Below are 17348 nucleotides of genomic sequence, written 5' to 3'. Positions count from 1 at the left end.
TCCCCAGATGCACTGTTGTCCAAATATATACTTGTTTGAATAAAACATACATCTGGATATGTGTACTCCTGGAATGTAATTTTTTTGTATATATATTTTTTTTTTTCTAAATATTTAATTAAATTTGTTATTAGCCTAATTAAATGATAAATAATGTACATAATGGCTGATGTTAAACCCTGAGCAGACTAAAGATACTATAAATATAATAAATACTAAATCAGCTCAATTCGTTTATGCGTCCTTTTTTATGTAAAATACATGATATGCTATTAAAACATTCTGGATTTCATGTTAACATAACAGTGAAGAAATAAAGATATGGTTTAGGGATACAGATTATATAAAAATATTAAACGCAGGTTACTACCATTCTTCTAACACAAACTCCAAATTTAATTTCATAACCGATGAAATAAATCAATCTATTTTAGTGCGATGCTTTTTATTTTTTTATTTTTTGAGTAACGTGGATTGCAGTTAAACAATACCTTTTTTTCCCCCAATGTAACTCTCTTGGCTTTTCCAGAATCATGCAAACGCTTAATTTCGTCGTTGTTGTTATTTTTGCTTAACCTGTTATTTTCTACATCCTATATTATAATTATAATTGATTTCCGTTTTATTTAGTGTTTCATTTTATGCGGAATAAATGGCCTGCTGTGTGCCATTGCGTACGATCGCTGCACACAATTGAGAATGGTACTGAAAATAATTAAATTCACAGTAATGTTTTTATTACTTCTAGTTTTTCCTGTTCATGTTTGAAACATGATCTCCAAGTTTCCTTATTAATAAGAAATGTTTTAATGATAAAAAGGGGGCATAGATATAGATATGTCGTTGTCCATGTAGCAGCCGGGCTGCTCCTCCTCCTTCTGATGAAGTCTGCTCACTCCTAGAGTAAAGCAATTACAGAACCTAAAAAAAAAAAAACCTTGTGCCTTCAGCACAGATGCGGGTGGTGCTCCAGGAGGGGCATAAACTAGTGTGTGTGTGGTCACGATTAACGATGCAAAATAGTTCGTCATGACCCGATTCGCGTCGGAATTTCTCTGGTGACGTGAAGCAGATTATCTTTACGCCACAAGAAGCTTTTATTACCACTAAACTTGCAAGTTTGCACGTTGGAGAGCCGGGGAAACGGACTGCAAGAAGTGCTTTTTAAAAATCTGCTATGCACTCTTAACTTGCATTTGCAACTGAGGCATGTGAAAGAGAATGAGAGCTATTGGATGCCTGCGTCTCCATCAGTGCCAGCGTTTCTCCATGAGTTCAGTGACGGTCTCCAGCTGCTCCAAATCATTGCGCACGGCGCACCAACTGAATCTAGACGCTCAGTCTCGGCTGTTCTCCATCTGAGGGCTTTGAACATATTTTATGAGCACCATAGTAATTAAAGCACTTGATTTGACTCGTTTGGACAGGTGTGATTGTAAATACATCGCGCACGCAGCTGAGTTTCGATTCAGCACCACGGCCGCGGACAGCTCCTGTTTCCCCGTGACGCGCGTCTGGATGGCTGCTGCTCGCGTTTCTCTGTCGCTGCTCTGATCCGCTCCGTTTGCGATGGCATCTCACGGGTTTTGGTTTCTGGGTGCTGAAAACGCGCCTGGAAACGGCAGTCAAAGCCCGAACACTCGTAAGTGGCATGGCGTTCAAAAAAAAGATTGAAAAAATGCTGCATGATTGTGTATATGTATTAGTGAGGCTGTGAGACAAAGAAATGCGACATTTGTTGTGTCAAGGTTAATTTAAAACATTGAAATGTTATGTCAGCTGTGTCGTATGATAATAAACAGCAGATTTTAGTTTGTTATTTTAAGCCCAGTTCCACGCCATGGATTATTGATGTTGTTAATGGAAGTTTTATGACGGATATGGTGTTCAAATCCCACGCGCTTGATCGTTTCAGCCAGAGCATGGTGTCAGGCAGCGGCCCAGAAATTCTCCGGAGGAATCGGCTCCAAATTATGTGGTACGTTTCTTTTTAACATGAGGTTTAAATTTGTATCTCATATACTTACGTAAAATGTGATATGGTTACGAAAAGCGCGAGATTACATTATCGATTTCATGTTTTCCTACCGAACTGTTCAATGTTATTGAGAACATTTATTTTCTTCTTCAGATTCTAAACACTGAAACGAATTGGGTGCTCTTAAAAAAAGTTACTCTTTCCTACAGTGTGAGATGCTGTTGTGTTATTCAATTAACAGAGTAATCGTGTCTTCTGTAGCTCTGTTAAATGTCGGGGAGGCTGAGAAAGCAGCTCAAGCTCCAGTTAAAGCAGAAGATGAGTCTACAGCCGAGAGCTGCGGCTGTAATAAACCCTGTAACTGCCCCAAAGCCGCCTTGTGCTTCTCTGATCTCTATTCAACAGGTAAACCACAATCACATCGCTATCGCAACTGAAAAACAGTCCAAATTACTCGGATAATCTGTTTTCATGATGGGTTATATTGATTACATGACGTGGTTTTATTCGATTTAAATATATTTTATTTACATTTATTTTTGTATGTTGTATGTTCACCCAGACTGCGTTATATATATATCTTGAGTTTTCACGTCGTCTGTATAAGACTAATTTAATTAAATGTCATTTCTGAAACATTTATATATATATATATATATATATATATATATATATATATATATATATATATATATATATATATATATATATATATATATATATATATATATTATGTGTGTAAAAATAACTAAAATAACATTAATAAAAATAACATTGTTGTGTAAATTATTGTATTAAATGAAAAAAATGCATGTCGGAGATCTTGTCCTTTGTTTCTTTTTCAAGGTTAAATGAAGCTATTTTACTCTTGATTCATGCACTACATGCAGTCATTTTTTTTATTTCAACGCACTCGTGTTATTTATTCATTTGTATTATTATTATTTTATTATTATTATTTTTTACAGATCTTTTACCTGCACTGGATGGGGACGCGAAGACTATGAATTTCCTGCAGGAGGTTGTGGATATAATGCTGGCTTATATAGTGGAATCTTTTGACAGGTCAACGAAAGTGATCGATTTTCACTATCCAAACGAATTGCTCCAAAGGAATAATTGGGAGCTCTCGGACGAACCCGAGACTCTAGATGATATTCTGATCAGCTGTCGCGCCACGCTGAAATACGCCATAAAAACGGGTAAGCGTTTTCATTTGTAAACTGTAAATTATAGCCTGCAATTGGTGCCTTAAAAGGGTTACTTCTATTTGATCTAACCCAATAAAATTCGTTTTGTTGGTATAAACAGGCATTCTTTACTTTAATTTTTTTTTCAATGTAGCCTATAAATTTTTTATATATACTTATAGGATATATTTTATTGGGTTTTCTAGTATTAATAATCATTATATCTATATATAATCTAACATACATTCTGCTATTGATTGTCTCGCTTGTAAAACCTTTGTTTAGCTGACAGAACCGCAAGCATCAGTGTGTGCTTGTGCCTGAAGGCGAAACGAATCAGATCAGAACATGACGTGAAATTAAATGAATGCGTCTAGAGACGATTTTATTTTCTCTGGTGGCATTTGAACTGACTGGTATTATATCGAAAAGTGATTGTCGTTTTGGGAATAATTATGAATGATCATAAAGATTGATTGAATTCCTTGCTGTCTGCGCCGGTCAGAGATTCGTTTGAGCTCCATCTGAAGAGAGCGACTATTAATAGAGGGCCATAAATAGATTATAGATTAGTGGAACCTGAATGATTTTGTACATTTAAATGATTAATTTTGTATTCTCCCTCTATGTTATCTCTATCTTCAGCACACCCCAGATATTTCAATCAGCTCTCCACTGGGTTAGACATGGTTGGCTTGGCTGCCGATTGGCTTACGTCCACTGCCAACACCAATATGTGAGTGGGTCTCCTTCCAGTAAAATACAAAGCAGGTTGAGATCATTTCCATTTTCTCTGCCTTCATAAACATTATTTTGGACTGGTCTTTGTGGTGGCTGGCTTAACCCTACAGATATCTGTTGAAAGGAATAAAGTGAAAAGCTGCTGAATTCAGAAAAGCAAAAATAACCTCCACTCTCTCATATTGTGCTTTTCTCAGAGAGAAAATGAGATGGAAATTAAAATGACATTCAGGCTAATAAGAACAATCATTTTATGTTGGAAATTAAAGTTTTAATTTAACAGATGCTTAATAAAAATAACTATGTAATAACACTGTAATAGCGATGCAATTACAATGTAATAACAATGTAATTTTTTTTGTGTAGGCAAAATACATTTTTGTTTATTTGGTTGTTAAATGTTAAACATTTGAGAATTTATTCTTAAAAAAAAAAAGTATTTTCATCATTGTCTTAAGCTTACTGCAGTGACACACTGCTGGAGAACCTGTAGACTGTTGCAAAATCCTCTCAAGCATCAGTTGCGAAACAGGTTGTCGGGATGTTTGCTTGTCGTGACTCTTTTTTCTGGCTTGTGTAACTGGGTCATGTGATCTCTGTGCAAACAGGTTCACCTATGAGGTGGCTCCAGTCTTCGTGCTGTTGGAATACGTCACGCTGAAGAAGATGAGGGAGATCATTGGCTGGCAGGATGGCCGCGGTGATGGAATATTCTCTCCGGGTAAGCAGCTGTCAGTCTGCGTGACCTGCCTTAAGATGTTGTGAAATGAGTGCGAAATGAGCAAGTACGGGAATTGGCCAAAAGTGTAAAGTTGTCAGAAGAGGATGCCTCCATTATTCTTTGAAGTATATATATATCTATATATATATATATATATATATATATATATGTGTGTGTGTGTGTGTGTGTATGTGTGTGTGTGTGTGTGTATTACTTTCAGCAAAAAAGTAACGTTGACATTCATGACATTCAGAGTAAAAACTGAGTTATGGAATGAAAGGCTTGCTTTATTGTCCTCTAGGTGGCGCCATTTCCAACATGTATGCCATGCTACTGGCTCGCTATAAAATGTTCCCCGAGGTGAAGGAGAAAGGAATGTCATCCGCACCGAGACTGGTGGCCTTCACATCTGAACATGTATGTCTGTTCATTTACTTTCAGTATCAAAAGAGAGAAATAATAATATACTGTAAACATATAAATAGTCATTTTATTTTAAGTCAGAATGTTAATCGTGAAAGTCATTTGTTGAAAACGCTCCCCAGATACATAACGCTAATACATACATTACACCAAACTGTATTTATGTCCACATTTTGAAAATGTTGTATTTAAGTTATTAAAAAAGTGTGCGTGTGAGAGAGAGAGAGAGAGAGAGAGAGAGAGAGAGAGAAAGCAGTCAGAGTATAATTCCCACATTTTACTTAAAAATGTGTTTTCTGTGTTGCCCAGTGAAATTAATTTTTAAGAGTAAAAAGATATGGAGGAAAAAAAAAGAAAAGAAGGAACGTTTTTCTTTCAAGACAGCAAAATTGCATGTCTTGTCAATTTATATATGATTTAAAAAAAAATAGCTTGAATATAGAACATTTTCATATATGCTTGTAACAGTAACTGTTATTAAATAATAACATTATTATTATAGCAAATAAAGACATTAATCACTATTATATTTGTTTTTTTCTAAGGACATTTCAAATTGTATATGCAATTTAGTGCATCAATGACTGATTATGATTTTCAGAGCCATTTTTCAATCAAGAAAGGAGCAGCTGCACTTGGAATCGGTACAGAAAGTGTCATCTGTATTAAAGCAGATGAAAGGTTAGTCTGGATTATCACTACTGATGCATTACTTCATGACCGCACACTTGAGAAATGCACGTCTTATAATCACTAAACCATATGACTTCTTTACTGCTCTCATTTCTTCCAGGGGTAAGATGATTCCTTCCGACCTTGAAAGGAGGATTATTGAAGCCAAGCAGAAGGTAATTTCAATGACCGTGTCTCCATGACCATCTCGTGTGTCTCTGTTGGGTCTGTTCAAATAATTTGTGTGGTTCTTGGGCAAAATTGGGCCCTTGAATAACACATTGATTTCTTTCTCACAGGGATACGTGCCGTTCTTTGTCAGCGCCACGGCCGGCACCACGGTTTATGGTGCCTTTGATCCTCTCATGGCTATAGCGGACATCTGTAAGAAGCATGATGTCTGGATGCATGTGGATGTGAGTAGATCTGCTTTCCTGAACTTGCATGAACTCACGTGAACTTTCTGAAAGTTTCACCTGTGCAATACCGACAGTGGACTGGGATCCAAGAGTGATCTCAGTGTTGGCACATCTGAAGAATTGTTCTCTGGATGCAGAACTGAGGACTTTTTCAATTGCACTGCATTACAGATCTCAAAGGGATAGTTCACTTAAAAAAGAAAATTATGTCACTCTCACCCTCAAGCTATTCAAATCCTGAGTTTATTCAAAACCTGAGGGAGTTTTTTTTTCTTTTTTTTCTGGTGAACTCAAAAGACGATATTGGAATATTATGGAGTATAATGGGAAAAAAAACTACTTGAGAATGAGTACATAATGACAGGATTTTCATTTTTGGGTGAACTATCACTTTAAAAGTGTGCTATCATGCACGTTGACAAAGTCTTGATTTGTTTTTTGGGGTGTACTAGAATAGGTTTTTAGGATACCCCTAATAATACATTTTTTGTAGTTCTTGAAGAGTGTTTTCTGTTAAAGAGAATATCTCCTTTTAGAGTGGACTTTGAGCTTTGTAACATTGCAGATCATTTCATGCTTAAACAGCAAGATTACACAATAAGACTAAGTGAGATTGAGTCGGAAAAGTGCAAAAAAAAAAAAAAACAACTAGAACATCTTAAAACCTGTATTGCAATTCCCTATCAAGAAATCTAAAAATGCTAACAACCACCAACCACAAAGAACACCCTAGCACCCAGAACAACTGCAACATAGCACACCATAGCACTGCACAGCAAAAAAAAACTATCCAAACACCTTAGAAACTGCATTGCAACAGCCTTGCAACCAATAGAAATGCTCCAAATGACCACCAAGTGATTCATTAAAAAACACTCAGAACACCTCACCTATCAAGGAAGCACCTAGTAACACCCTGCCACCACCCAGAATTTTTGGTTGCAGCATATTTTGCACAAAAGTAATCTCCAGAACATGTACAAATGATTTGTTGCTGTTGAACCAGCTGCGTTTGAAGTGTTGCATAGGGATAATTTAGCAAGCATGTAATAAATGTCATCTTTTAGAACTGTAGACTGTTTCCTATTAGAGGAATTACCTTCAGTCAGTCTGTGTGAGTGTGTACATGTGTGTATTCACTCTCACGGGGCTGATAAGATTAATAGTGGTATTTTATTTTCATTATTATTCATTTTTCTCTGGTGTTGCTGTCACCTCTGGCATTTCATTGTGGCAGCATGTTGAAGCTCATACACGTGCACTGCGTTTGAATCCTCTCAACTTCATTCATCTGACCTAAAGGCAGCAGCTATATAGTCTCAAATGGGCTGTCAATATAATATACATATAATTTGATGAATGTTCTGCAGAAGAAATACAATATCTGCTTACATATTTTAGATAATAAAAATCAGTATTACGTTTTTTTGTCAGAGCTCAAACATCTGTATATGCCAAGATGAAACATCCTTTTTTAAAACGTGAAAGACAAAGCATGTTTCTGTTAACACATGGTAAATTTTAGTTTACTTTTAAAACTACTTTTGTTTCTGTATTCACACAGGGAGCATGGGGCGGAAGTTTGCTAATGTCCCGGAAACACCGGTGGAAGCTGAATGGAGTCGAGAGGTCAGTATAATCTGCAGGTTCTTTTTAGATTAAATGTCTTGTTCAGTCAAGGAAATCTATCCATCTGCTTCTATCAGCTGCACTTCTTCATCTCTTCTATATCCTGACTAAGCTAGCCAGTTCACAATCTCAGCAAAAGCTATGAGAATTCTGATGTTTAGCCCTCCTCCTCCCCAGCACCACCTGTCTAGATCTGCTATGAGGGGTTCTTCTTTATCTTTTGCAGCAGCATATTTCCTAAAATCTTTATGTCTGAGCAGGTTTATCAAGTCTTCATACTCGCTCCGCTGTGTCGCGCATCTAGTCAGCCAAGAAGAAACTTACCATACACCTTATTATTATCAATAAATGCTTGTTAAATTCTTTTAGAGAGTCGGCATGACTGAAATATGATTGAGACGTCCACACACTTTGAAAAGTCTGAAAAGTTTATCCTTGTGAAATTAAATGGGTTTGATCATTTTTCTTTTGAGTCGATGTTTCACTGCATAGCACAGAGCCTCAGGGAGATGGAAATCTTGTCTGAATCAAAATAAATGATTATATAGCTATTCATTCATTTCAAGGACAATGACTTGGTATTATAATTCTTTTCTGTATAAACTGACAATTTTAGGGCTAATTCTATGACCTGGAACCCTCATAAAATGATGGCTGTGCCCTTGCAGTGCTCGGCTCTGCTGGTTCGAGAGGAGGTGAGGCTGTCTGCTGTCTTCATCAACCCCAAAACATATTATCACATCATATTATTACAGAGACCAGTATTAAACCACTAAGTCATGCCTACAAAATTGTGATCAGGCGACATCTGCCAGTCAATACAACTAAAAGTAATTATTTATTTGACATTTTTTGCCCTTCTCTTCATGTTATCTGTTCCAGGGTCTGATGCAGAGCTGCAATCAGATGCAGGCCTGTTATCTGTTCCAGCAGGACAAGCACTATGACCTGTCCTATGACACAGGGGACAAGGCCCTGCAGTGCGGCCGCCATGTGGACATCTTCAAACTATGGCTAATGTGGAGAGCTAAGGTATTAAGAGCTTTATGTTTTGTATTCTTAAAAATAACCTTTCAAAATGTTAAGTTATTTTGCATTTCCAAGAGTGTGCAATATGATATTGTACTGCTTTATTTAGTAGTATGCTATTATGAACATTTTTTTTATTATTATGAAAGGATGTGCACTGTGCACAGTATATGATTTTTTTCTATGAATGGAATTTCCAGATATGTAGTATACAACACTATGATCCCAACTTGACAGTTTCATGTGTAATGAATGAGCGGCTGATTTTCAAATCTTAAAACATTTAATCTAGTAGTACTGTATTCCCATGAAAAGTGGACACTAGCACGTTTACTGGGCAGCTGACCTGCCTTCAATGACTGCTGTAAAGACATTTGGGACGGTCATTCATTCAAATTGGTCGGTTGTGTAGTGAGGTTTATTGAGGTTTATTGTGTTATTACATTGTTTGTCCTCTCATTTCTCCTCTGAAGGGCACTGTTGGTTTTGAGGCTCAGATTGACAAATGTCTGGAGCTTTCAGAGTATCTCTACAACAAGATCAAAGACAGGGAAGGATATGACATGGTGTTTGATGGAAAGGTAAGTCTGATTAAATGCATCTATTTCTTTTGGCCAACTGCTGCATCTTATCACCAGTGCTTTTTATTTGGAAGAGAATTGAGGAATTAGAAAGGAAAGGAATTAGGAAGAATGTTCAAAGGAGTAAATACATGGTCTTTTCTGAGCAAACAGAACTTCTTATATCAGACGGCACATAAACGGACCACAGACAGTCTGTGCATTGACCGCCCTCAGCATATTATCCTCAATAGTGCCAATAATAATGTCAAAATATAGCCACAGTAGTTCTGACATTTTCTCTTTTTTAGAGTGAGGTTACCTTACCACAAATTGAATTGATTTTCTGTGGCAGTCTACTATTGTGATATAATCATAATATTAAATAACCCACCCCTATATGGCTTGAGTTAATGTGTGAGCTTTTCCTGTATAAATAAGCTTCAGTGTTGATTACGCTTTTTGTTAATAGTCAAAAGTCTGAATATGTTGAAGTGAACATGAAAATTAATAAATCGATCAAATCTTACTAACCCCCAAATTTGAACAGTATGTATAATAATAATTAATTAAGAGAACCTGCTTAAATACTATTTCATATATTGTATTTATTTATTTTTAACGTAAAAGTTTTTTTTTTTCAGAATTATTGAAATATATTCTGAATGTAAAAATATATACATATATTCAAATTAAATCAGTTTGTTTCATTTATGAAATGTATTCCTAAATAATTTCCCAGGAAATCGTTCATCTGCATAAAAAATACAAAATGCACAGTTTTTCTAAATCCTATCTGATGTGTTTTAAAAATTAAAAATCCTCTCTGAATTTAAACGTAGGGCCTGCATTTCTAAGTAATTTTGTCAAATGCAAAGCTGATTGTGTGTGCTAATTCATCTAACATGAAATGTTTCACCCTTGAAATGACTGAGCAGTCGTTCGAGGCTCATTTAAATGTAAATTGTGTCTGGTGCCAATTTGATAAAATGATTTGGCTGGAGGCTCCTTGCTGAAGTCAGTGTAGTGCGGGGCGTGGAGGGTTGCCGTGTTGCAGTATGATAGAAACCCATTTAACAAAACATTTCAGCTCTCAATTTCATGTTTCGCAAGCTCTTTTTTGGTTTTAGCATGCCGAGGTATGACTCAAATCTGTGTTTTGTCTGTATGTCCCACCATTTGAATGGCTAATGAATCCCTTTCACTGGTGCATGGAGGCATTCTTCTGTAGTGTGGCCCCTGGAGCCTCACAATGAGGACGAGGGCCTCTAATGGACTGTAATGTCTGTCTATGAGCTACCTGCTCAAGCGCTCAAAGCCCTCATAGCAAAGCCTTTTGATTGAATAGATTACATGGCTGCTTCCAAACTGACAGCGACAAAAATTCCCATTATGGCCCCAGACGGCCCCTAATCACATATTCCGTCACGGATCTTTAATGGACTCTCCAGAGTGCTCTATTTATGCAAAGCGTGTGTTGTACGTTAAATTGAGTGATAGGTGTGTGTATTGGGTGAACGTACCCTGATGCTATCTCCTGGCCGTGTGTCCTTGCAGCCTCAGCATACCAATGTGTGTTTCTGGTACCTTCCACCCGGCGTCCGCTACCTGGAGGACAAAGTGGAGAAAATGAAGCGTCTGCACAAGGTGAGAACAATTGGTGATGTGAACTGAGCTTTGACGTTTCAGAAGATGACATATTGCTTTTGCAGGAGAGGTACAATGAAAGAGTAACAAAAAATGTAAATTAATCTTATTGCTCTGTTTTGTGGGCTGGAAAGACCCTAGGGGCATTTTAATAAGCCAAAAGCATATTTAACATTGAAATAACAAATTTTTTGTATATTTCATGATACTGTCTTATGAGAATTAATTATAAGCAAAAAAGCAAACAGTCCTCTATTAGCCTATTCATAAGATACCAGACATAAAACTAAATACGTTTATTTATTCACTTATGCAGAATTTCCATATGCTACGAAACTCTTAACGGTTATATATGAGTGCTGTGATACAAAAAGGTTACAGTTTGAATAATATGTATCTATTTTATTTACCTATTATCTATTTTGATTTGGTTTAGGCCAGACAAACATCCATAATGAAAAAAAGGTTTGCTTAATTGTATTAAAGGTGCTCTTATAGTGTACTACTTAAATATTAACTGTATGTAATATTAAATATAAAGCCAATAATTGTACGTTCATTTCTGTGTTTTAAGCTTACTTTAATGCACTTTGTGATAATATCAACTTTAAATTCTTTAATTCAAATTTCATTCTTTCTACTTCAAAATTTCACTTTGAATTCTATGTGCTGCTCTTATTTTGTAATTATTTTTGAAATGCACTAGCAATCCAAATTAAATCCTACATCAAAATTTTTTTAATGTTAAGCTGTAGTGCATTATTTGATATAAGAAGTTAATATTTTATAAATGTACTCAATTGCAACATCATTATAAATATGTAATTAGAAATATTTAACATACAAGTTTTAGTTTAAGTTAAGCTTATTTTAGCTTAAGTTATGAAATTATATAGGTATAGTACCCAGTCCTGTTTAAATTGGACAAAAACACTCTAAAGTTTAGATAATTGCATTTACTATAAATTTAAACTATAAAACATTGTCATTTAATTTCAGTTAACATGCAGTTAAGTGCCTTAAAACACCACATTCAGTTAAAACTTAAGTGTGTTCCATAATAAGCACAGTGAATAACAGTGATTTTGTAAGATTTTATTATTGCATTGGGGTCTCAGGGACACAAAAAGAACACCACATAATGGTTAATATGTCTGTTTGTTACATCTAGACGCTTCAAACCAGAAAAATATCGAACATGACATCCCTGCAGTGATGTCATTGTAGGGGGAGGGGCCGCTCATCAGGTGTCCTTTTATTGGCTGGCTGCTCTACAGTCACTCCCATGCCAGCAAAAAGCTCTAATCGGCTATTAGTCTGAACAGATGGTGCTATCGCTATCTAACCCTGCCCACAAACCCCTCCTCATCTACCTGAAATTAGAACACTTATTCTTTGTCCTTTTCAAAGGATAAACTTGGTTTCTGGAGACTCTTGAGTAGCAGGATAGCCACATAGGTTTGAGTATTTATGGTGCAGGGACAATGCAATCTTTAAGACGTATATGAAAAGAAACTGGACAGGTTCCAGTATATCAAGGCTCAGTTCATAGAGATGGACATGGTTTTAAGAGCTGGATACAGGCCGCTGCTGATAATAGCTGGACACCTGCAAAAGATTTGAGGGGAAGTGAGTGTAATTATGTGGTGATGAGCGGCTGTGTGTCTTTTATTCAGATTACAGTTCCACATACTGTCCAAAGCTACTGCTCTAATCAAGTGAGTTCTGCTCAGGTTAAATCAAGGACAGTACACCATGCTCATTAGGAAACACTGGATTGATATTACTGGTCGAGATTCTGGTCAGGCTTTAGTCTAAAGTATTACAATTCTGCAATGAATTTAGCTAGGAAGGGTTCATGTTTTTAAGATATTTTGAGTCTCGTCCATTGATGTAACCTGTATTATTAAATGCACATCCAAATAAATGCAACAATTACGTTTCGAGAAAATTGTAAAAACATTTCGCAAAGCTAATAAAGTATTCTCTCACAGGTTGCCCCTGTAATCAAAGCCAGAATGATGGAGTACGGAACGACCATGGTGAGCTATCAACCGCAGGGAGACAAGGTCAACTTCTTCCGTATGGTCATCTCCAACCCAGCCGCCACCTTTGAAGACATTGACTTCCTCATTGAAGAGATTGAGCGACTGGGACAGGATCTTTAAAAACCTAAGGCGCCAAAACCTGTTATTCTAGTGTCCCTGGATGGATCGAATATTTGTTGTGAATGTAACGGTAAATCTTTGATTCCTCTTCTCCAAAGTCATATAAAGATAGTATGATTTAAGAAAATAATAATAAAAAAAGACAATATGAAAATATCTAGACTTTAGTATTGTAGCGTTGTTGTGGGCTTCGTGGTCCAAAGCCCTGTAAAAGTGTTACCGTCTGCTTTTACTGTCTGTCTTAGTGTCTCTGACATGACTATGTTTGTTTACATGTGTTTATTGAGAATATGAAGAGTTACTTGCTTCTTATTCAGTGCAGGTCCTAAGTTTCTATTTGAACAGTTCTTCAAAGTGCCAGATTACAGACTATATTATAATAGAGACGTATTATCTAAATCACTTCATCGTACCTAAAGTTTTTGTATTCTGAGACAATGTTTGACTTATGTTTGATCAATTTCTCAAGATACATAACCATAGGAAGAGTTTTGAAAGAGTTTCGACCAACTGTATTGAGTGTGGACATGAAGTTCATATATAGTTTAAATTAATTAACGTATTCTCAAAAAACGAGCCAAAATATAATGTTGCGCTCTAAAATTATATTTACAGGAGGCTGCCAGTGTCTTTAGTGAACAGCAATGTTATATAAACTTGTCTATACAGTCGCATATTACATGCTACTGTAAAAATTTAAAATTCTAAAATTTGACCAAATTAAAATGATAATAATAAAAGAGAATTTATTATTATTTTATTATTATTATTATTATTATCTTACTATAAAAACAATATAATCCTGTTTGCAGGATAAATTCTTTAAAATGCTTCCCTCCCCCTAATAATGTGCAATTATCTAATAATATTCTTTATTTCTTAACTCGGAAATTAAGAATTTCCAACGTAATACTTGGAAAAGTGCAATAGAGTGGCATTTGGAAGGCAGTCGGTCTTGGAAACTTCTAGGTAGATGTTCACTTTTTAAGCAAACGAAATGAAAAAAAGAAATCAAATAGGCATATTAATTTTTTCGACAATGTCCCCTGGAATGCAACAATAGCACATGCATATCAAGTACTGTATTAAAACATGGAATTAAATGACAAATTGAGTCTATATATGGAGTAAAAGACTTTCCTACATAATAGCAATAGATTTCTTAATTTACCGACCCATTCATGTACTTATTTAGCTTTCTTATACAAAATTATAAATATTTCAGGGTATATTAACAGAGCTAAATTTAATGTTATATATAACCTCCAAAAAGAAAATAACACAGAAGCATAATAAGGGTTCACCCCTATGATAGTATGTAAATAATCTTTTAAGATGTTCTTGATCAAGTACATATCTATGTGAATACATCACTGTATTGTATATAAGGCAGAGTCTATTTGTGTGGTAAATAATATTTTCTCTATTCAACAGATATTTAATCATAAATGGTAGATACATTCTGCTTGTGTGTGTGTGTGTGTGTGTGTGTCAGATGTGTTGAATATGATGACTTGTGTAACTGCAAAGATGAAGGATCTGGCTTTAAATCCACTTGAAGCCTCTGCATTTTAACATGTTAACTCGAAATGATTATTATAGCACGTTTCGGTGGTTATGAGAGCCATTTCTGAACCAGTGCTGGTTGTATTTGTGCCCAAGTGATAAACTTGACATCCTGTGCCAATTTGTATTTTTGTGTGTTTGTAACTGTATTGCCTTAGTATTAATTGCCAGTATTGTCTAGTTCTCCTAAAGAGGAGCTTGTGCACTTTAGCTTATATGTATGATGATCTGTCCAATGGATGTTCTTAGTTTGATGTTTTATGAAACTGAGCGTTGTCTGAATGTGCCCCAGCTTGGACGTCCATTCGAGATGAAAGTTGCTTATAGCTGAAATCCTTTGTACATTTGCTAATGCTACATTACTGCCTGTATCCTGTAATATTCAGCCCTGCTGAAAAACACAGCTGAACCCAGCCGAATCTGGTTTAATATTGGTATTACAGGGCATTTCCTAAAAGTATCTTAGCTTGAATATAATTCGTTGGTACCAACAGTTTGGCATTTCCTGAATCCATAGTTCCAACAAACATTCGCAAACGGCAACGCAAAATTTTGTGATCAAAGCTACAGCTCTTAACATGTGGTTAGAAGCATAGTTTCTTGTTATTATGACATAAAGACTTATGGAGCAAAATAAGTATGCTAACACATAGTACAATCTGTAGCTATCATTCTATACATTTATAAATTTCATTCTATGACTTTTTTTTTGCATACTTTCTCTAGTATCACGAAGGAAAGAATGAAGAACACAAGTACTTAAGCAGTCCTCAGATGCCATGTGCATTTATTTACAGGCAATAATGACTTTAATTTGTTACCTGTTTGACGTCATTTACAACAGTTCTAACCAATGTGATTCAAAAAACGAATGCGCAACAAAGTTCCTTTCTGTTTTGGAAAACTAATCGCTTGCTACTTTCTAGAAAGATGCATCATACTAAGGTGGTTAAGCAGTGAGTAATGTCATTGTAAAGGAAACGCACTCCTGCTCAGGAAGGAAGACCAACTTAAACCAGCTAATCCGGCTAGTTTCAAAAATTAACCATGGTTTTATTATAGTAAAAGTGTAGTAACCATGTTTTTTGGGAGACTGAACTGCGTATCAAATACCGTGGTTAAACCATGGTTAGTGTTGCAAACCCATGGTTAATTTGTGGTTACCAACGTTTTACTGTATTAACTGTGTTTTTTGTTTTTATTTGTAGCAAAACCATAGTTAATTTTCATAAGGGTAAAGCTGCTTTTCAGCATGAAAGGAATGCTAAGTTGCTAATTTTCGAGATATGAGTGTTCTTTCTGTCACTTTTCAGGATCAACAAGCTGTGTCACATAGTTTATGTATTTTAAGCTCTCGTATTCATGACAAATGCATCGACATCCTCACCGTGGTAGTCTTGGAACACCCACTGTGCTGTCTTTCCCCGCTGCTGCTACAAACCTGCTCTCTTTGCACGTGCATGAATGCCTTGCCTTCCGAGCTTGTGAAATACAATCCCAGATATCCACATATATATGTATATTTAGTGCAACCTGGTGTTAGTTTTAGTGGCAATATGGATAGCTTAGCTTCAAATATATAGTACACTGTTGCTAGCTTGCTCACTCTGTGTTAGCATTATCCGATGTATTTATCTGCTAAGCAAGCATGTTCTGCGTGGCTAGAAGTTGTATGCTTTCGCGACCGTATACTGTATCTCTATCTTTCTCTCTGTCTTTCGCTTGGATGTTTTCTGCAGCTTTAATATTAGCGTGTGTAGTTCCTTGGCATGCCTCTATATAAGCTTATTCAAAGTCTCGATGTGTCTCTATCGCACTCTCTTCTTCCTGTGTCTCTCTTTCTCTTGCTTTGCCCTGTAGCAGCTCTCAGACCTTTAAGAGCAGTGTATTCCCTGCTGTTTCACGGCTACCCATCATGTCCATCAGTTTGTCATATGAGGAACTCATGTGCTGTCATGAACCTGACCGAACAGGGTAACACCATGTGACTGAGTGAATTCATTTTTTTTTTCTCACTCAACATTGCTTGAAAGTAAAGTGATTGTCTGAGGATCTGATGTTCAGAAGAAAATAACAAACAACTAGTGTGTTGGAATTATATAGAGCGAGGCAGATAATAGACCCTCTTGAAATGTGTTTTACTTTCATGGGAAACGCCAATAAATGTTACTGCCGAACAAGTCTGTCTGGATTTTTAGTTATCCTCATCACTTGATTTGAAAGACAATGGGCTCTTATGACTAAGTACCCTCCCAGAAGTATTTATGCTAAACTGAAATATACTTTAATGCCATTTCTATTGAAACTTGTATGTCATGTATTTGAATATATTTATAATTACACATTTGTAATAAAGTTGCAGTTTTGTACATTTAAAATATACTAACTTTAAAATATAGTCTACTAAATATTAGAGCTGTCACTAATGATTATTTTGGTAATTGAGTAATCGGTCGATAATACGATTATTATAATTAATTCTTTTTTTAGTAATAGAAATAGACCTAAGCAAACAATAGCCTTAAGAATGATGCCAATGGTGTGACAATTGTTTTTGATACTTAACTGTGCAATCAAATCCTTGTTTATTATTGGACTAAACAAC

The 17348-nt window shown here is 35.8% G+C and overlaps 1 protein-coding gene across 1 annotated transcript; it reads left to right on the top strand.

The window, feature by feature from the left end:
• Nucleotides 1–999: 999 nt before the first annotated feature.
• On the top strand, nucleotides 1000–13907 carry gad2 (glutamate decarboxylase 2). Its single transcript, XM_059524343.1, has 16 exons — nucleotides 1000–1642; nucleotides 1916–1978; nucleotides 2240–2383; nucleotides 2947–3180; nucleotides 3814–3904; nucleotides 4518–4630; nucleotides 4932–5047; nucleotides 5655–5734; nucleotides 5847–5901; nucleotides 6025–6141; nucleotides 7709–7773; nucleotides 8390–8468; nucleotides 8656–8805; nucleotides 9276–9383; nucleotides 10920–11009; nucleotides 13004–13907. Exons 1-16 carry the CDS (start codon nucleotides 1570–1572, stop codon nucleotides 13175–13177), a joined length of 1752 nt encoding a protein of 583 aa, XP_059380326.1. The 5' UTR covers nucleotides 1000–1569; the 3' UTR covers nucleotides 13178–13907.
• Nucleotides 13908–17348: the final 3441 nt, after the last annotated feature.

Source organism: Carassius carassius, chromosome 35 (assembly GCF_963082965.1).
Source record: "Carassius carassius chromosome 35, fCarCar2.1, whole genome shotgun sequence".
In the NCBI taxonomy this organism is placed as follows: Eukaryota; Metazoa; Chordata; class Actinopteri; order Cypriniformes; family Cyprinidae; genus Carassius; species Carassius carassius.
Note: the sequence above shows the minus strand (reverse complement) of the source record. Positions and strands in the feature narration are given on the sequence as shown.